This window comes from Aureobasidium pullulans (genome assembly GCF_000721785.1).
Source record: "Aureobasidium pullulans EXF-150 unplaced genomic scaffold scaffold_33, whole genome shotgun sequence".
In the NCBI taxonomy this organism is placed as follows: domain Eukaryota; kingdom Fungi; phylum Ascomycota; class Dothideomycetes; order Dothideales; family Saccotheciaceae; genus Aureobasidium; species Aureobasidium pullulans.
Genome location: NW_021941053.1, coordinates 252,836 through 272,461, shown reverse-complemented (window position 1 = coordinate 272,461; position 19,626 = coordinate 252,836). Strand labels below are relative to the sequence as shown.

Sequence of the window (19,626 nt, the reverse complement as noted above, 5' to 3'; positions counted from 1 at the left end):
TTCTAGATAGCGGCTAGATTATAAGTTCTAGTAGGGAAATCTCTATAGAAGTCGTTCTTGCCTAGTGTTGTTAGCTACTACTACTATACGACTACTACGCTACTACTACGCTACTTACGGTATGCTTTCTACTAAGCGATTTCGTCTACTTCGTCGCCTTCTTCGTCGTCTTTAGTAAAGAACTAGTTAAGTAAAGGATCCTTAATAGCTATAAGATTAAACGTAAGGTCTNTCCTACTACTACGCGTACGGCTNNNATCCTAAGAATCCGACTTAGTAGACCGATAACGGTATTTTCGGTTATATAGGTCCTCGAATGACTTCTAGTACTTCTTCTTATACGAAGGATTGTCTTGCTAGTAGTGATTGTCCTATATAACGTCCTTTAGAAATGGAACAAGCAGTATAGCATGTGCATAGGTATCCCTAAGCGAGGTCGTTGTTTCTATATAGTACTTCTTTAGCTTATCGGCTATAGCATTAATACCTTCTAGGAAATTAGACCTCTATGTTATAGATTTGCGCTTAATCTTTACTCTAGCCATTTCGAGAGTACTAAGAAGGCCATTATATGCTATAAAAGGTAGGTAGATGGTCGTAGCTAGACAAACTAAAAGGGCTTTAGTCTAGTAAGAAAACGGTCATAGTAGCTCTAGTAAGTAATTCAATTGCTTCCACTCGTCTTTAGATAGCTTTAGATACTTAGGTAGCTCCTTATAGCTATATAGCTTCTTAATCGCGACAGCTAGGGTCTTAAANCGAAGAAGCATATAGAAGGTAGAGTCGAAACGGGTCTTAACGTCTTATATAAGCTTTAGAGGACGAAAGGGTAGTTTATTTAGATTAGGGTTTGCGTCCTAGAGTTCCTTTTAGATAGCGTTAAATAGATCGATTCGCTAGCTACTTAAGTTAACCTAAACAGTGGTTTTCCTTGTCTTCAAAAAGTTAGCTACTACTACGCTACTACTACGCTTACTACTACGCTTAACTTACACGCGTAACTGCTACCTAAATAGGATTAACACTAGCAAGACCCTTAAAGCCTTTGCTATCGTCCTAGTTCTTCTTTACTTTATCGTTCTTTAGTGCTAGACTTAGCTTACTAAGAAGCGCCTTCGGTGCTAGCTATATAATATAGACTAGACATGGTATAGCAGTTAGTATATCCTCGTAATTATTAGGTTCGCTCTTAAAATTAGAGTCGTCTACTAGCTGTGTTAATATTGTAATGCTTAGCACTAGTCCGATAGCTAGTAGTAGTAGCTTCTCTCGGACTTTAATTACCGTACGTACTAGCGCTCGATAGAAGGTTTTGTTATTTCTAGCATTGTCGCAAGTAATAGACAGTATACGGTCCTTAATGCTATACTACTATAGTGTTTCGTAGACGTGTTTAGATAGCCGTACGCTAGTATGTCGATTACGAAGCGGTATAAAGCTAAGAAGGTAGATACGAGTATGCTAATTAGAATCTAGGTAATNATAGACACTAGCGTTGCTTAGCGTAACCTAGCTTCACTTTGTAGCGTTAACATAGTTATATAGTCGCTCTACCGTAAGATATTCACTTAGTCCTAACTAAATCTATTAGGGAGTCCTAATCATTTAGGGTAGTATAGGACTAGACCTACTTATGTTTAGGGTNGTATAGTATAGGACAAATGACGTCATTTTCCCTATACCGCCCCAAATCCTAATAGGATTTCCTATACTACTACTAGGTCTAAGCGGGACTTCCAATAAGATAGAGGAGGACGATATAAAGTCTCTTAGGTCGACTCGTTATTGTAAGAACCTAGTTCTAGGTTTAAGGCTAAAAAGCTCTATCTAGCTAGGTGTTAATAGTAGAGAGTCTATAAAATCTGGCGGTAGACTATCGGATTTAGTAGAGGGTATTAGTTCTACAAAGGAGGAGTCTTTAAGAGAGGAGTTAAAGAGTTGTTAAGGGTTTGCAAATAATATAGATAGAAGGTTAAGGGTGTTATTAAGATTAGTCTAAGTAGGACTAATAGGAATTCTTAGAGTTAGGTAGCCTTCTATGTCTATTATATGTTCTTTTATTAGTTAATGCCTTAAACACGTGGTAATTAAACTTAGAATGCCTAGTATAGGTTAGGGGTTAGCTATAAAGGCCTCTCGGCAACTATTCGTATAAACATCGGTAGATTATTAGGCCTAGATCTAGTCTATATATGATCATGTTGCCGGGTTTAGTAAGGCCTAGTATGCGTAGAAATGATGTTGTTTTAGCCGTTAGGGCTATATTGTGTTTTAGGGGGAAATTTGTTGTTATTGTGGCCCTAGCATGTTTAGGCAATTTCGGGTAAATCCGGGTAAATGCCGGGTCGCGTCCTAAAGCGGAAATGCTTGTGCGATCCGGGCTTATAACCTGTTAAAAGGTGACACTAAGCAGAGTAATAAGTGGTAAGAAAGTTAATTGAATTCAGTTAGGGTAAGGCCCCTCTTATGTAGCAGTGACAGGTCAATTTCAACAGCGAGATGTGCTCTATTATAGTATATAGGTACTTGTCGGAACTACGAGGCTTACCAAAATGCCCTTTAGCCGTCATTAATCGTATAACCTCCCCGTGTGCTAAACTTTGTCGCACTACGACTGTAGAAATGCACAGTTTTTAGTAATGTTAGGGGTACCCCTATTGAGAGCATAGTATTTAGCGCCTCTCTGCGGACGATTATATCGATCTCAAAAACACTGTGCATTTTTACAGGCCGGAAGACTCCTGGCGTGGTCACGGGGAGGACATTCGGACTTATGATCCTGGTCCATCGAAGCCTGACATCACGATGATCTCCATCATTGAGCATCCGACATATATTGCCATGTGCACCCAAAAAGTGCGACTCTTTCGTACCTTTTTACATTATCAATCTTCGCAATCTGCATCAGCCTAGACTCGAGATATCTCATATACAAAAAATGTCTGAGATGAATGCCATCGTTGTGGAGAAGTATGGTGGTATTGAGAATCTCGTGCACAAACTAGTGCCGAAACCAACAAAGTTGGAGGAGTATGATATACTTGTGCAGTATGTTCCATTGTGTTCATACCCTCGAAGTTGTGCTTCGAAGCTGATCGATCCGCAGGGTGAAAGCTGCCAGCGTTAACCCGATCGATATGAAAGTACGTGCCGGTGTATATGACGACTACGCAGGTGGGTTGTCTTGGACTCATCACATCCGCATTGGAGAGCATACACTGATCAACTACTAGACTATTATGATCATGTGCCTAAGCCCAAGCCAGGCGAAGGAGGCTACCAAATCATTGGCTTTGATGGAGCCGGTGTGGTTGAGCAAGTTGGCTCAAATGTCAGGGGGTTTGCATCTGGAGATGAGATATACTACTCGGGCTCACCCATCAGACAAGGCTCAAACGCAGAGTATCAGCTAGTCGACTCCCGCGCGGTTGCAAAGAAGCCTAAGAACCTCGACTTCATCCAATCCGCAGCACTGCCTTTGACCTGGATCACAGCATACGAAGCCCTAGTCGAGCGGATGGAGATTAAGAAAGGCGAAAAAGCAGGTATCTTGATCATCAATGGTTCAGGCGGTGTTGGATCGGTTGCAAGCCAAATTGCCAGGACAGTCCTCGATTTGCCTGTCGTGGTTACCACAACCTCTCGACCTGAGACTACCGAATTCTCGAAATCGATGGGGGCCACACACACTGTAAACCATCGCGAAGACCTACCCTCCCAAATCGAAAAACTGGAGCTGAAGGTACCTATCAAGTACATCTTCATCACACACTCCACGACTCCGTATATGGAACCCGCAGCCAAGATCTGCGCACCGTTTGGAAAAGTTTGCTCGATCGTTCAAGCCAAGGACATCCAGATGTATGGCACTGAATTTATGGCGAAGTCATTGTCTTTCATCTGGGAGCTGCTTGGTACGAAGCCGTGGTACAAGATCGACCTGGAAAGCCATGGCAAGATACTCGAGGAGCTCAGACAGTTGATTGAGGATGGTAAGGTCAAAACACACCTGCAACAGAGCTTTCGATTGGATCTGAAGGGCTTGAGGAAGGCGCACGAAGCCATCGAGAGTGGAGGCTCCATGGGTAAGAACGCCTTGAGTGTTGACTTTGGTGAAGGAAGTGCCCCATTTACTTAGGATAGACCCAAAGCTTGCTGTACTTTATGAAAACGTCCAGAGAAATAGAAGCATTGTGACAATTAGTAGCGACGAGTCCACGTCCTTTTTCGGGGACAAAACTTGGTATCAGTAATTGGTTCCGTAGTCGGAGACCAAGCAATCTGGCGATTTCTTACGTATCGACATCTCTTAGCTATCATCATCACCGCTTGACTCCTCTTCAAAAGGCCTGAGCGGTGCGACTTTGACATGATTCTCGCTCGACGTGGGGTGTTTCTCCGTCGTACTCGTAGTGTCTGAGGGTTCCTTTCCAGCAAGAACTGGCTTTTCCTGGAGCGGTTTTGAATACAGCACAGGAGCCTCTAAGCCTCTTGACACACTCACAGCGGAGGCTTGCGGAATGGGACCAGAAGTACTTGAAGTATCCTGTTTCTCCGCTTCATCAATTTTCTTCAGGAGGAACAACACTGTGCTATCCCGAGCCTTGTCGAACTGCCGCAGTCTTTCAAGAGGCATCGAACCATAATCAGGAGCTGGTGCGGGAGGTCTTGAAGGAGCCTTCTGCTCTGTCTGTGGTAGCGCCTGCTTTGTCTTTTCTTCTAGCAGTTTCCTCAGTACCGAGATGTTCTGGTCCCGGTCCGTCAGCTCCACGATGAGACTCATTTTCTCCATATCTTCGTCTTCAACTCGCCTCCGCTTCTGGCCTTCGCTATCTTCCTTCTGCCGCCAAGCCCGAATCGCATCCCCTGCACAATTTTCGATGTGAGCGAACCGGGCAGGACCAAGCATGACCCCACCATACCACCGAGCAACTACTAGAGCGCCCTCGACACGCATCTCTTCGATGATTTTCAATACGTGACGGCCTCCATAGCGCTCTCCGTCATCATCTGTGCCTGATTCCAAAGTCCGTACACCGCCGACCAAGGTCCTCTGAGATGATGGTTTACGCCATGCCAAAATACGGTGTGAAGCATCCTTGATGCGATCTAGGTTCTGCAGTTCCTTTGCAGGCATGGTTGGTGAGAAAAAGGCCTGGAAGGTAGATGCGCGGTCTTCGATTGTCTCGGAGGTCCAGAAATCGTGGTCCGAAACATCCGTCACAGGAGATGGACTTCTCGGTCGTTTTGACATTGTTGATGTGCTGAAGGAAATTCCTTGTGGTACTTTGTGCAATTGATGAAGGTCATCAATCGTGGAAGGCAAGATGGGAGACACGTGCCAAGCCGTTCCGAACCAGGCCATGTTTGAAAAGAGACGTCGATTACATCGTAGCCGACCCAACATCCTTACAAAATATTGCACATAAACTCTCAGGGCATCACTATTATTGGTTCAGAGACACAAGATGGAAAAGATACACTTGCAATGCATCGGATATCATGCTCATAGAACGCCTTGTAAGAGAAATGGTATAAAAGTTTGCCGATTACCCTGCGTTTCCACGCTTGCCACCACGCTTTTGTCGGTCGATGTGACCTCTGAGAATCTTGCGATGTTCGACCAAACTTCTCTTGCCCTTCCTCTTAGCCTTTCCAAGAGTCATGAGGAAGTTCTTCTTGCGGGCCTTCTCCTTGTTGGTTGTGCTCTTACCCTCGGCCTCCTTCTTCTCCTTACGCTTGGCAGTAGTAGACATGTGTTTCTCGTCACGATCTCCCTTTGCCATTGCAATTTTCTCTGCTTTGGTAGCACGCGAAGAAAGTGCTGCCAGACCTTCAATCTCGGCAGCGGTGAGAGGGTCGTCAGCATGACGTCCAGAAGCAGTCTGTTGTTGGCGTCGTTGCGAGGGCATGTGCTTGGACACGGCTGCACTGGTCCGTAGTTCTTGCAATTTGGCGAGGTCTGCGGGTGTAAGGATACGAGTTGTGGCCAGCTTTGAAAATTCGGCGACAGGGTCCTTGGGTGCGTTGTCGACGTCTTTCTCTGTGTCCTTTGCTGCATCCACATCGGTCTTTTGCTTCTTTGCCTTTGGCTTTTTATCTTCGTCTTCACTGTCGCTGATGTCGATTTCTTCACCATCACTCTCAACATTGATCCAGCCTTCCTCTCCTGAATCGTCGTCTTCTTCGAGATCCCACTTGCTCCAGCCTGCTTCTTCATCTTCTTCTTCATCTTCTTCGTCTGCATCAGAAGCATCTGGGTCCAGACCCTTTTCAATACGTCTCTTTCTTCTCTCCTCGGCCTTCCATTCCTCAAGCAGTTCAAGGCCTTCAATTCCGCCAGCCTCAACCTGACCGAATTTCCTGTCTTTCAAGGTGCCCTTCTGTATGCCGATCGAAGCGTCCTTGCCTCTGTCTCTTCTGCGCAACATCTCAGGACCAACCTCACGGTACAAACTCAACAGACCCTTCGCAGCCATCATGACACCCTTGTCCTTGCTCTTTCTGTACTCGACGAGGTCTTGGAGGAGAGTTTCGTTCATGGCAAGAGGTTGTCTGACACAAATTTCTCGAATGGCATTCAGACCAGCTGATGCAACCTCGGAAGCAGCAGCTTCAGAGACGAATTCGTTGGCGATTTTCTGTACGAGGGGCTCAAGAGCATCCGGAGGAACCAGGTTGTGGGTTGACTGGGCGAGCGATGCGAGGAATGAGGTGACCTGGGGTTGCTTGGGAGTAAGGTACTTGATGAAGTAGGAATAAAGAGGGATTAGAGTCAAAGTATGCAGACCCACAAGGCGAGACACAAGTTGCAAGACGATCAACTTCTGATCAAGCTTGAGCTTGGCCTTGGGAGTCTGGGTGTTGAGATGTTGGTGGAACAGTTTCTCGGCAAAGCCCTGAGGATCGTGCAGAAGGTGCAGAGCAGAGAAGTTGAGAGGATGCGGGGCCTTCTTCTTCTTCTCCTTGCGCTTGACGGTGGCGGCGGCTCTCTTGAGCTCGTTGACCTTCTTCTTTGTCTTTTTGTTGATGCCGGCCTGGTGGCGCAGCTTGCCCATGTCGATGTTTTCTTCATCGTCGCTGTCCTCCTCGGCCTTCTCTTCACGCTCCTTGTCTCCGCCCAAGAAGAAATGAACACCTCCAGAGACGACTTTTTCATGCTGGGACAGAGCAGCCTCCTTCATGATCTCGACAGCCTTTGCATCTGTCCAGATCTGTCTGGCCCACATCTCACGGGTGATGCGTACAGCCCACACGCCCTTGGAAGAGGTGGGGTCTGAGGTCAGCAGGTTGTAGAGGACGGTTTGGATGGTGCGGTTAAGCTTGTGGTTTGTAGATTTGGAGTTGGAGGTGCGTAGGTCGGAGATGATTTTGGTGAACAGAAGGGTGCGAAGAGACTTGCTAGGGGTGTCGACAAGCAGGGGGAAGAGAGCGTTGAGCAGGCTGTGAGTGCACGAGTTAGCAAAGGCGTCGGGCGCATGGTTACAAGGCCGTCTTACACAGCAGAATCGATGATGTCCTTCTTGCGCAGCAGCACCAGACTGCCAACGACCTTGTCGCGCAGTTCAGGCTCTAGCTCTGCATGGTGTAGACGGAGCAAAGCCATGAGGTCGGTGGGAAAGTCGGCCGTCAGTTTGGGATAACAGTCGGCGCAGTGGGCAACGAAATCGATCAGCTCTCGGAGACTGACGAGGCCCTGCGAGTCGGTCGAACTGGGCGCCTGCATGAACAGCTGCAGAAAGGCCTGGTACTGGCTGTACTGGTTGTTGAAGTCATCCTTGTATGATCTGCCATGTGTTAGACTGGTCGCCCTTGTGTTTGATTCGCATTGCAACCTACGCCGGGTCTCGTCGGACCTTGTACTGCAGATTGGGCAAGTCGGCATCGACTTTCTCGAGCGCTCCAACCTTGCGCTTGACCATCTTGTCTAGATTGCACGTGGGTCGTCGTCGTCTTGGAAATTGTATTTCTTGATGGCCCCGAGTATTTTCTCGTTGCCGGGCGGTGAGGACAAATCAGTCAACCCCACAAACTCTATTCTCCCTTCGCATCTCGCCAGACTTGGCGTGTCTCGACACTCTCCATTACTCTCGCTCTTCATGGAACCATTACTATCGTCACCTATAACCGTCACCTATACCGTCACCGATCTTCGAGCTACTCGCTCCTGCACCCTTCTCAGCTCTTCGACACTTGCCAGCCCCTTGTTGCTGGCCTCAATCTCAGCAGCCACATCCTCGTGATGTCTAAGCAACTGCAATTCGAACCTTCCCAGCCTATCCTCGTTCAGCACTCGTCCTGACGGTAAGAGTGCATCCTTGCCAATCCACTCCCACCAGGGAGCTCGAACTGATTCGTCTGCGCCTCCTGTTGTAAGCCTGGAGTTGATGGAAAACTCATTGTGATGCTTGTGTCCATCATGGAGTTTCCAGTATTGCAGTGACTCGGGCCTGTATAGAAGTCTGCCGTCTCGGCCGAGTAACTTACGTAACCACTGCACGAAGCGTGTCCAATTGCTCGGTTCTGGCTCTGATGCTGTGCCTCCAAGATCCATACGTGCCCTCACAGAAGCATGGATGAACTCATGCGTATCTTTCATAAGCACACAGTCATTCTTCTGAGCACATGTCAAAGAATTGGTCACCCTGTAACGGCCAGGTGTGCGCACGACTCGACCGGCTAGACTTTGTGGAAAGGTGAAAGAGTTGTAAATCGTGCCCAACGACCACCCTCGTGCGGGCGGATGGCCTTGGTACCAAACCCTGTTTAGCTCTTGTTGCGTATCGAGGTAGTCATCGTAGAACTCAATCCAGTCCTTCTTGTCCAGCGTCATGTTGTTTGCATGTTTTGCGCTTTCTCCAGAGAGTTGATCCATCATCCATGCAAGTGATATATCCGCTGTAGAGGTGTCATCATATGAACCGCCCACATTTGAATGCGCTCCGGGGAACCAGGTTTGCCTCAAGAACTGTGACAAAGTTAGCAACAACTCCTTAGGGAACTGTTGACAAGAACTAACTGTATGATTTCCCGTGGGCTTTTCCCACACGGCTGGCGAAAACGGTGCCCGATGTTCATCGAGAGCTAAAGCCTGGAACGCGTTCTCTATATTGTCAGAGAGTCTTGTATCCAGCCACTTGTACTCGTGCAAAAACGAAGGTAGTCCTAGGTGCTTCTGGAGAACAGGATTAATCGGGATACCGAGGGCACCTGTCGAGGTCAATATTTCAAGTGTGTCGTCGTTTGATCTTGTTATTCACCAACAGTATCCCAGCATCCTATTGCTCTGATAGGTACATCGCGTTGCTCGTTTTCTCGGATCGGAACGATATGTGTCAGTCCAAAGCTTCGAAGCACTGGCAGTAAAGGATACATCAGTATGGTCTACAGAACTCTCAAAGAATACCACCTTCCCATGTGCTGAAGCTTGTCATTCGCGCACTTGTAAAAATGCATAACACTTTTCGGACCTAGAGCGACGTCTAGGGAGAGAGCATTAAATAGCTACTTCTCATGACGAAGCGCTCCATTTGAAAAGTATCATGCATTTTGATGAAACGTTACGCGCATTGCTACTATGGGAGCTCGAAGTATCAAACTTCAGTTGGTGAGAGGTGACCATGCTTGGCCATGGACATCAATAGACTTACTGGCACGATATTCATCCAGATACTCGTAGACTTTTGTTGGGTCGTTCGATGGGGTTTGAGGGATGTGCCTCTTTTCCGGCTCCAGGGGATCACGATAATGTTCCCAAAAGGAAGGGCCTGGCGATTCTGGGTTGCCAGCGTCGGTCCAATCAAGGAACACTTCATAGAAGTGGGGCAGTCCTCTCTTATTGAGTAGTCCAAGGTTTCCGATCAAGCCCCCAAGACTTCTCGCTGTGAACGATCCACGGGAGAAACCAACAAGAAAGATCGAGTCGCCAGGGGAGTAATTATTGGCAAGGAAGTAATAAGCCTCACGGATGTGTTCTGAGAGCCCGAGCCCAGTGCCACCTCCTAGTAGTTGATCCTTGATTCCGAGTCCAGTCCCTATACCAGCCTGATAATAGACTATCTGGGCATGATGTTCGCTATCTTCAGGTTTGATTGCTCTCGAGATTCTGGTCACATTAGATGGGTTCTGTAGATGCCCCGGCTGACCCCATCGGCCTTTAACCCAACCAGAGTCACTGTCCTTGGAAAGGTTAGTTTATTGATATACATCGAACGGACCGATAGCTCTGTACCTGCCATGTTCCTAGATATGGTCAGTAGGGAAACTCCTAGGATCGACCACCTTACTTACCATCAAGAGCGCAGATGATCTTTTTCGGCTTCCGAAGAATCGCTCGACCGGCCGTAGGAGATTCCACCATAATGTGTGCGACTCTGACTCGAGACGGGAAGAACAGCTGTGCAAGCCGTACAATTTGCCCTCAAAATGATGTAGGACAGTGTGGAACGATGAAGCAAAAAGGAGAGGCTTGAGTCACGAATATATACACAATTGAACCAGCGGAACACTTCGGCGGGAGTATAAGGCATCCATGGCCTTGCAGACAACGTGTTGGTTATGCAGAAGGCGATCGGGCTGTGGGGCTGATCTGCGGCTGAGGATTTGGCGTCTACTGTCTTAAAGGGTATGCGATACATTGTTAAGGGTAGCCTCCAACAGAAGCGTAATAGTCAGGGCCTTCCTGCGGACGACTATACCGATCTGAAAGCAATTGTGCATTTTTACAGGCCGGAAGACTCCGCGTGACCGCGGGAGATAGGTAGCTAGAAGTGTCAGATTTTGGCACACGGGGAGGATAGATGATCGAGGCTGGACAGAATATATGAACTGGTCATGCATGCCAAGCGAAAGATGGATCGGCTTTTAGGGATGATTCTTGGACCTGAGAACCTGATGCCGTCTCGGACGCGGTACGCTCAAGGAGCTGTCTCTCAAGGTTTCAGTCAAGAAGTAGAGACCTGTCGCCTGAAAGTAGACCTATCTCCAAAACGTCAGACGGTCGCTTCCTCTGATCGACTTACTCTTGCCCAATTGTATTGTGCATTTTGACAGTAACATCACCGCATATAGCTGCGGCTGGGGAGATGATATGACAAGAAACGCACACGGAGACGCCGTAAGTCCAGACACATATAACGCACATTGCAAGCAGAATCACGTTAGCAGCGTTCTTCAGATGCAACTTCACCTATCTGGAGTGTAGTACGTTCCTCCCAGCCGAGTGTGCGAAGGACCCTAGCACCTGAGAGGCTGAGAATCGCATGTCTACTCAGGTAAAGTTGACAATTGCGTAAGATGGCGTTCGCTTGTGTTGGTGAAAAAAGCCATGGTGATTGAGAATCCGAAAAGAGACAAAGGTAAGGTACTCTGCACGGGTGGGCCCTCGCCAAGCAGTTTGACCGGAGTTTGAAAGTGTTTGCAACAACAGCGCTTCTGGGGAAACTTGGGCTGACCGCAACCTATTTTGAAGTTGCAACCACAAAATGGCCGCCACAATGTCGAGACGAATGGCAAGTTGTTCGCTGCGGGATATGTGAGAAATTTAAGGCTTATTCTGTCTCAGTTGTCCAAAGACGAAGAAGGTGAAGAGACCGAGGTCCGCCGTGAAGACCAGGACAAGATCAATCGCTTCAGCACATTGCACCAGAAAGAAAAGCTTCTACAAGCAGACCTGAAAACCAGAGAGGTGAGATCAAGGCTCAACATGAGAGTACAAAATTACATGGTTGACTTGTATATTGTACAGAAGGAGAAGGAGGACCTCGAAGAGGTCTCCTCGGAGCTTGAGCTTGCTGATGAAGACGAGAAAGTTTCGTGAGTTACACAGAGTCTACATTTCGAGGCGTCAACTTACCCTTTGTAATAGATACAAGATCGGTGACTCTTTCTTCTTGTTGTCTCTGCCCGAGGTTCAGGAGTTGCTCGCAGCATCAATTGAGAAAATTGACAGCGACGTGACAGCTGTCGAGGAGAAGCTCAGCGAACTCAGGGAAGAGATGCAGCAACTCAAGACGGCACTGTACGGTCGATTTGGTCGCAGCATCAATCTTGAAGCATAGGTGGGAGTTACCTGGCCTTAAAGCGACCAAGAGAAGCCCCAGCGAAACATCGTGGAGTCGCCTGCATGACACGGATACACTGGAAGGACTTGAACAGGCCGACTATCAAGTCGCGCCGGCCTCAAGATGTAACATTCAGGGGTCGGCGATATGAGGGTTTTCAGCGCATAGTGCGATGAGACAGCTGCAATGCATATGGCAGAAGCCCGGAAATGGCATGGTCTGCACGAGCCCCTCAAAATAGCGAGGTGCAGGCGCAGCTGCTGACGGAGGACAAATAGACTCTCTGGCTATGTACAGGCTACTTGTCACAGAAGCACACGCGGCCAACGTTGCGGCGTTCTCTCATTTTCACAGAGTATCGGCCCTTTGAGTTGTAGAGGAAGCACATGTCGCAGCCCACGGATCTATTCCGCACCCAGAAATCGAACCAAATCAAAATAGTGATCATTAGTGGAATGTTGTTGGTTCTGTCCACGAAATGATGTGGCTCAGCGAAGCTCGCGCGCTGAGAATAGGAGTCATACACAACGACCTAAGATATTGTATGAGAATAGAATCAACACTGGGTCGCCATGTCTAGTCTCGGAGTTTTACCATGAACCATCGCAATGCATCTTGGTAGCCGGTCTAGGGCGTACCTCAAGCTTGACAGAGCGCTTCGAGAGAGAGACGAAGTCGAATGCAAGTGCAATTTCCCTTTGCAGTGTTGAGGAACATCTCAATTGTGTTTCAGCATCAGGGTCAATAATGGCTACCTACTAATTGCATGACGATCGAATACTCCAAAAGGAATGCGGCTGTGCTGTTGCAGCAGAGTATCTGACTGCTGCTCAGATTCGTCAAAGATTCTTAAAAGAGGGTTTCGGAAGAGGACTGATCGGATTCACTGTCATTAACCAGGCCATTCAGAGTGTAGTTCTTAGGGCTCGCATTGCGAACCAACCAAGTTGAGCAGATGCGACTCTCAACTGTCAAGAACAAAAACGTTGGTGGGAGAAAGTCTGAAGACGACAGCAACGGGGACTGACGGGGAACCCGGTGTCGGCCGTACAGACACTGCCCTGGTCTGCCGCCTGCGTACGAGGCCAGCCTCGAGGAGAGTCGAGAATTTCAAGCAGGAAGCTAAATTCACAGACGTCTGATGAGCGGTCTACCTAGTTTCAACGCACAACAGCTTCTTGAAAAAAGTCAGTTGAGTCAGAAATCGATTTGTAGTACTAGAGTCGGCGTCGAGGGGTGCCGTGAGTCCGTGGAAAAAGCGTTTGGTAACTTGGCAAGGCGTGGAGAGAGGGATAAGCATGTGTTACGGAGACAGGGCTGATTGAGAGCGGTGCTAGGGCTGCTGATCCGTAAGAATTTGGGTGAAAGCCTCCGCTGCGTCGCTGTCAGAGCAGCGGTTCGAACTGGTCTGTGTTGCGGCGAGGCTGTGCGCCTGTTTCGGGAAGGGGCGCCGCCGTCATCGTTCCTTCCCTGGTCGATTCTGCCCGGTCGCAACTCTTCGTTTCCTCCTTCTTCTCCTTCTCCCAATCTCCTTCCATCAGCAATCTATCGGCATCCTCACCGCGCCAAACCCCATCTCCGGTCTTTTCATCGCCAAACTCGCTACAACACCGCCATCGTTTCGATCCTTATTCATTCGCTCTTACCCGAAAAAGGCACTTTCTCAAGGCACTTGGTTTTGCTTGGCACAGGCCGCGTCATCCACAACGTCGGCATCCGCAGTCTCCATAACTTCACACGCATCGCTCCTCTGCCCCCTCGCCAGTAACCAGCATCATGGCCACTGCTCAATTTGCCCAGATGGGCAGCCTCCCGCATGCCCTCAAGCCGGATCTTGATATGGAGTCGTTCTTCGACTTCAATCAGGGCACTTCTCTCAACTCTCCTCAACTCTCGGGTCCTACCCCCCGCCCCTCGGTCGATGCCTCGGCCTTCTACAGCGTCCCCTCGCCCTATGAGGCAGACGACACCCAGATGTTTGCCGGTCCCAGCCATGAATACGATCGCTTCAAGCAGCAGACCGGCCTACCGGTTGGTTCCGTCGCCAGTTTCTCTGCCTTGAGCCAGCCCGTCTCTGACACTTTCACCCCCAGCCATGCCTTTGGCGGTTTCAACTCGGGCATTGACGACATGACCTTTGACCACGGCTTCAATGGTTCCTGGTCCTCTGGCATTGATGCCGATGCCGACATGAACATGGACTTCAATGCTCCACAGACCATTCCGACCATTTACTACCCCCAGGCTGGTCCTTCCCAACCTCGCTCCGCCGATTTCGTCGATCCCGCTTCTATCGGTGCCAGTGAGGCCTCCCCCAGCAATGTCGGCAGAGTCTGGCCTGGTATGCATCAACAACAGGCCCAGCAAGCAGCCATGGCCAAGGCTCAGGTTCAGGCTCATGCCCAGCAGCAAAGAATGCAGTTCGAAGCCCAGCAACAGCAGCAGCAGAGACGTATGGCACAACAGCAACAGCAACAACAACAACAAGCACAGCAGCAACAACTCGAAGTCAAGCCTAGCAGAAGTCGCGCTTCCTCATATCACACCGACCCTCACACCGAGGAAAGCATCACACGCCTTCTCAACCAGATGCGTCAAGGCAGTACCGGTCCTTCTGCCAAGGACGACTCGGCCAACGGCATGCTTCCCCACGTCGCTCGCATGCGCAAGGAAGAAGAAGACATGGACGAGGACGAGCGTCTTCTCAACAGCGAAGAGGGCAAGAAGCTCAGCAGCAAGGAGAGACGTCAACTCCGTAACAAAGTATCTGCCCGTGCATTCCGCTCCCGCAGAAAGGGTACGTCCCACTATCATCATCAAAGACTTGGAGCTACGCTAATTATACGACAGAATACATCTCGCAGCTGGAAGGCGAGGTTGCCATGAAGGCACAAGAGGCCAACGAGCTCAGAGTGGAGAACCGCAGCCTTGAAGAGGAAAATGGTCGCTGCCGTCGTCTCATCGAGGTTCTGCTGCGTCATCCTGCCTACGCTCCTTTCATCGAGGACATCAGCAAAGACCCTAGCATTGCTGGCCCCTTGGCTCAAGCTCAGCAGGGTACCGCTGGCTCGGTTCCTTCGCAGCGTCAGGGTGAAGCTCCCCTGGATATGTCTCTGCTGAACCTGAACAACGGTCTTCAGGTTCCTAGCAATTTCCAGTAAGAAGATGCGGCGAGTTGGTAGAAGAGCTCAATGAGCTGCTCATTTTCTTATGTTGGCGACGTTTTGGCCAAGAAAGCCCACACTCATTCGTTGCCGCTTGACATGTTGTGGCATAGCATTCCCCTTTGTCAAGTCATCCTCTCCTTGGTCCTCAATGATTCACTCTATTCCCCCGCCTTGTGGCCGTGTTCTCGGGCAAAGTTGGCGTCTGGTTGTCAGTTTATTCTCCTTCATGATGTAGATATTGCAATTTCTTTCATAGACTTGGAACTGGAGTTGACGGTCTGAATTTTATACAGAGAAAAGTTTCATGAACATGTGTGCGCAGACGTTTATGCCATGTGCTGCATCTATGGGATGATGACAAACACGATAGAGCGTGTGGCTATGTGAAGTGAACAGCGGAGCTGGGATTGAAGTGATGGTGTAAAGACGTGAGGGGCGGACCGTGCTCACAATCGACAAGAAATTCGGGCTTGATGGTCGTCATGAGCTCAAGCAAGCAGCACGCGCAGAGCGGCAAGAAGAAGGACCCGTAACGCTTTCAATGCAGTCGACCTGTTGAGGAACCAAAGGTGGCTACCAATCTGGCATCTTTACGGAACCTGTCTTCGAGTGTATATCCGGTGGTGCAGTTCCAGCGAAGGGCAGCGGCCAACTACAAAGGTAGCCATCGCGCTGCACGATTGCGCTTGGAAGGCTTGAAATCCATCTCGGCCGACAAGCAAGCCGTCTATGCTTCGGACTTAGTACAAGGCCTCTTCACTGATCATCGGAAGGCGCCAGAAGCCACAGAGCAGCATACCACGGCTCCCCAACTACAAGCACTGCGAGGCCTCCTCCATAGCTCGGCTCGTTCACAACCCAGTCGCTCGCCCAAGCTCCCGTCGTGGTACAAGAGACCGAGCATCATCTTCCCGCCATCCACCGCCCTCGACATCTCGCCCAAGCTCCGGTCGTGGTACAAGAGACCGAGCATCATCTTCCCGCCATCCACCACCCTCGACATTCCCAAGGGAGGCTCGACGGACGACATCCAGTTCCGCAAAATGCGCTCCTTCTTCCAGTTCGTCACGACGCCCACGGCCGACACGCCTGGCACCACGCTTCTGTTGCACTTCGATAACAAACGTTACTTGATTGGAAACATTGCCGAAGGCACTCAGAGGGCCTCGATCGAACAAAAGGTCCGCCTGCTGAAGGTGTCTGAGATCTTCTTGACCGGAAACACGTCCTGGGAAAAGACTGGCGGCTTGATCGGCATGATCTTGACACTGGCCGACGCCGCCGCCTCTAGTGCTCAGGCTAGTCTGCTGGAAACAAAGAAGAAGCTGCTGAACAGGCTAGAAAGAGAGGGCGTCGAAATCAATGAAGATGACATTGCCGCCCAGGCTGCTCGCGAGGTCAAGGATAGAGTGCGGCTTTCCATATTCGGTGGTCCTAATCTCAACTACACTCTGGCTACTGCTCGTCGTTTCGTCTTCCGTAAGGGAATGCCTGTAGATGTACACGAGTACGGTCATGCCACTACTCAGTCTACCCCCTTGTCCGATCCTACATGGTCAGACGACAATGTCCAAGTGTGGGCATTGCCTGTTTCTCCTTCCCCGAAGACGTCAAGCGGTTCGAGTAGTCCGCGAAAGCGTAGCTATGATGAGCTCAACGGCCGGGAAATTCTGTCATCTCGTCCATCGCTCAACCAGACGGACAAGGAAAGAGCTCTGATGATGTCAAAATCGGTGGTTTCGGAAATGTTCGATTCCTCGTGGCGAATGGACGCGCTTGTCGAGACACCCATCAACCAAGTCCAGATGCCTGCTACTCTTTTCGTTCGTAATCCCCAAGACCACAAGATTGTCAAGTACACTGGCCCTATGCCTGGGGGCAAACAGCCTGTTCCGGACATTACAGTCCTGGTCCGCAAACCTTGGCCTGGAGCTCTTATTGAATCTCTCCCACCAGCCGAGCCCGTAAAGGTAGCCATGTCCTACATATTCCGCAACCACGTCCAGCGAGGCAAGTTCCAACCACAACGTGCCAAGGAGCTAGGTGTTGAGAAAGGGCCCAAATGGGCAGCTCTTGGTAAGGGCCAGAACGTTGAGAACGCCAAAGGAGAAACAATAACTCCAGATATGGTGTTGGGTGCAAGCAAGCAAGGTGGAGGTGCGGCAATCGTCGACCTCCCCTCTTCCGAATACGTCGAGGCCTTGGTCTCACGCTCTGAATGGAAGTCCAGCGAAATTATGGCGGGTGTTGGCGCCTTCATTTGGATGCTTGGTCCAGGCGTTGCATCACACCCAATGCTCAAGCAGTTCATGGAAGAGATGAAACACATGAGGCACGTCGTCTCTTCTCCAGAACTCTGTTCGAACAGACTGTCTCTCGATTCTGCCGCGTCCGCTACTGTGAGATTGAGTCAAATCGACCCTACACGTTACAATACCCCTGTGCATGACAACAAGTCTGCCTCGCAGGCACTCGAGTCTTTGGGTGGACTGAAGGATCTTGTGTCAATCGCTGATCGCGGGCAAAAGATACAGTTGGAACCATCGATCGAAGTTCAGGACAACGAGATCAACACTTTGCTAGATGCGGACGCAGTAAGGGCAGAAATGTCGAAAGACGTTCTTGATCTGGCGGTAAAAGCTCGCGAGGAAGTGAAAGCTGCCAAGCAAGAACTGGATGCTTGGGCAGACAGCCTTCCACAGAAAGATGTCGAGATCACAACACTGGGAACTGGTTCAGCTTTACCTTCCAAGTACCGCAATGTTTCTGCGACACTTGTACGTGTACCAGGCTGGGGTTCTATGCTTCTCGACGCCGGCGAAAACACTCTCGGCCAACTGAGACGTGTCTATGCCCCTGAAGTGCTCGACGAGATAATGAGGGAGCTTCGGGTGATTTGGATTAGCCATATGCATGCGGACCACCATCTTGGCACCGTCTCAGTCATCCGAGAATGGTACAAGGTGGTGCATGGATCACAACGGGCGGCAACATGCTCGCCAGCAGATGATGCCGACTTTGACGCAGGAGCTCTGTTCAGCAACCAAGACCGCCTATCCGTCATCTCAGAGTCGGCAATGTTGCACTGGCTTGAAGAGTACAGTCACGTCGACGACTATGGCTACTCACGTCTGGCACCTTTGTGCCTCACTCCCAACTTTCCTCAAAAGAACATCCAGTCGAGCCTTCACTGGTTCATCCCTCCATCCTCGACACAAGTTCGGGGTGGAAATTCCCCCCGGGCACGAGAGCCATGGGCTGATAAGATTGCTCGAGCTAAGGTGTTGCCACAAGCTCTGAATCTTCAAGACATCCAGTGTGTCCAAGTTCAGCACTGTCACGGTGCTCGAGCTGTTTCTGTTACCTTCCCTTCGGGCTTCAAGGCTTCTTACTCTGGTGATTGCCGTCCTTCGAAGCCATTTACTCAAATCGGTCAGGGCAGTACTGTGTGCATCCACGAAGCCACCTTCGATGACGAGCTGCAAGGCGATGCCGAAGCAAAGAACCATACCACTACGAGCGAAGCTCTGAGCGTGGCTCTTGGAATGGGAGCAAAGGCTTGTGTGTTGACCCATTTCAGTCAGCGATACCAGAAGGTTCCCGTCCTCGAATACACTGAAGGAGAGGACGCTATCCAGTCACTTGAAACGACGGGTGATGAGATGATGGACATCTCCACAAGCACCGACGATGAGGCCGAAGCTCCAGTGGTCGATGCTGTTGCACCACAGGCCGAGATGGCGACTTCCGTCGACGCAACAAACGCAAAGAAGGCTGCCAAACACATCAAGATCAAGGCAGGAAGTGACATGAAGGTCTGCGTTGCGTTTGACTACATGCGAGTCAAGGTCGGACAGATTGCAGAGATGGAAAAGTACACAGACACACTTGTTGCCCTGTTCGCAGAAGAAGAGTCTGAAGAAAATAAGCCGGAACCGCCAAAGAAGAAAGGCAAAGGCGGAAAGACACAGCGTAACAACTAAACTGCTTAGATCATCCTCATAGACGTTTACTGTATATATTGAAACTCCACTATTCGTTCGTTATCGTCAACCTTGCGGAAGGAGCTCACATGCACGTTGTCTGATGTTGAGTGGAAACCCCGTTTGTTGCAAGAAGCTGCCCATCACGACAAACAGCGAGAGGACAACTCAGAGCGAGTGCGAGAGACACTCGTGACACGTGGCCCAATCGAGCTAGAACCAGGCAGCGCGTGCCGAGAGACTGACCCTGGCGCTATCGCAGCTTCCACTTTCTCGGTGGCCGAAGCTTGCCAACACAGAATGCTGTCACAACTGATCAGAGAAACAAGAAAAACCACGATAATCATGTTGTGTCATGGCCTTTATTGTGTCTGGGCTTGCGCCAGGAAGTTGCTCACATCGATGCTCTTGTGT

General features: G+C 49.7%; 8 protein-coding genes across 8 annotated transcripts; 5 read left to right on the top strand and 3 right to left on the bottom strand.

The window, feature by feature from the left end:
* Window positions 1–2,938: 2,938 nt before the first annotated feature.
* M438DRAFT_359724 (GroES-like protein) lies at window positions 2,939–4,138 on the top strand (the record flags this gene model as incomplete). Its single annotated transcript, XM_029907361.1, has 3 exons — window positions 2,939–3,048; window positions 3,107–3,174; window positions 3,234–4,138. 3 exons carry the CDS (start codon window positions 2,939–2,941, stop codon window positions 4,136–4,138), a joined length of 1,083 nt encoding a protein of 360 aa, XP_029755644.1.
* A 171-nt stretch (window positions 4,139–4,309) lies between these two features.
* Window positions 4,310–5,254, bottom strand: M438DRAFT_378278 (ribosomal protein S5 domain 2-like protein; the record flags this gene model as incomplete). The annotated part of the gene is made up of 2 exons (XM_029908796.1): window positions 4,310–4,416; window positions 4,537–5,254. The coding sequence occupies 2 exons, from the start codon at window positions 5,252–5,254 to the stop codon at window positions 4,310–4,312; spliced, it is 825 nt and encodes a 274-aa protein (XP_029755643.1).
* Window positions 5,255–5,549: 295 nt separating this feature from the next.
* M438DRAFT_359722 (SDA1-domain-containing protein) lies at window positions 5,550–7,922 on the bottom strand (the record flags this gene model as incomplete). Its single annotated transcript, XM_029907360.1, has 3 exons — window positions 5,550–7,443; window positions 7,500–7,787; window positions 7,840–7,922. 3 exons carry the CDS (start codon window positions 7,920–7,922, stop codon window positions 5,550–5,552), a joined length of 2,265 nt encoding a protein of 754 aa, XP_029755642.1.
* Window positions 7,923–8,134: 212 nt separating this feature from the next.
* Window positions 8,135–10,360, bottom strand: M438DRAFT_378276 (uncharacterized protein; the record flags this gene model as incomplete). The annotated part of the gene is made up of 5 exons (XM_029908795.1): window positions 8,135–8,968; window positions 9,020–9,210; window positions 9,261–9,356; window positions 9,651–10,174; window positions 10,287–10,360. The coding sequence occupies 5 exons, from the start codon at window positions 10,358–10,360 to the stop codon at window positions 8,135–8,137; spliced, it is 1,719 nt and encodes a 572-aa protein (XP_029755641.1).
* A 1,123-nt stretch (window positions 10,361–11,483) lies between these two features.
* On the top strand, window positions 11,484–12,059 carry M438DRAFT_378275 (Prefoldin, subunit 4; the record flags this gene model as incomplete). The annotated part of the gene is made up of 4 exons (XM_029908794.1): window positions 11,484–11,510; window positions 11,564–11,686; window positions 11,747–11,814; window positions 11,867–12,059. The coding sequence occupies 4 exons, from the start codon at window positions 11,484–11,486 to the stop codon at window positions 12,057–12,059; spliced, it is 411 nt and encodes a 136-aa protein (XP_029755640.1).
* Window positions 12,060–13,457: 1,398 nt separating this feature from the next.
* M438DRAFT_349765 (uncharacterized protein) lies at window positions 13,458–15,517 on the top strand. Its single transcript, XM_029906473.1, has 2 exons — window positions 13,458–14,859; window positions 14,913–15,517. Exons 1-2 carry the CDS (start codon window positions 13,839–13,841, stop codon window positions 15,221–15,223), a joined length of 1,332 nt encoding a protein of 443 aa, XP_029755639.1. The 5' UTR covers window positions 13,458–13,838; the 3' UTR covers window positions 15,224–15,517.
* On the top strand, window positions 15,134–15,718 carry M438DRAFT_149149 (uncharacterized protein). Its single transcript, XM_029898957.1, has 2 exons — window positions 15,134–15,460; window positions 15,523–15,718. The coding sequence occupies exons 1-2, from the start codon at window positions 15,273–15,275 to the stop codon at window positions 15,614–15,616; spliced, it is 282 nt and encodes a 93-aa protein (XP_029755638.1). The 5' UTR covers window positions 15,134–15,272; the 3' UTR covers window positions 15,617–15,718.
* A 551-nt stretch (window positions 15,719–16,269) lies between these two features.
* M438DRAFT_306403 (uncharacterized protein) lies at window positions 16,270–19,459 on the top strand (the record flags this gene model as incomplete). Its single annotated transcript, XM_029902264.1, has 4 exons — window positions 16,270–16,581; window positions 16,615–18,447; window positions 18,511–18,866; window positions 19,035–19,459. The coding sequence occupies 4 exons, from the start codon at window positions 16,273–16,275 to the stop codon at window positions 19,210–19,212; spliced, it is 2,676 nt and encodes an 891-aa protein (XP_029755637.1). The 3' UTR covers window positions 19,213–19,459.
* Between the last annotated feature and the right edge of the window lie 167 nt (window positions 19,460–19,626).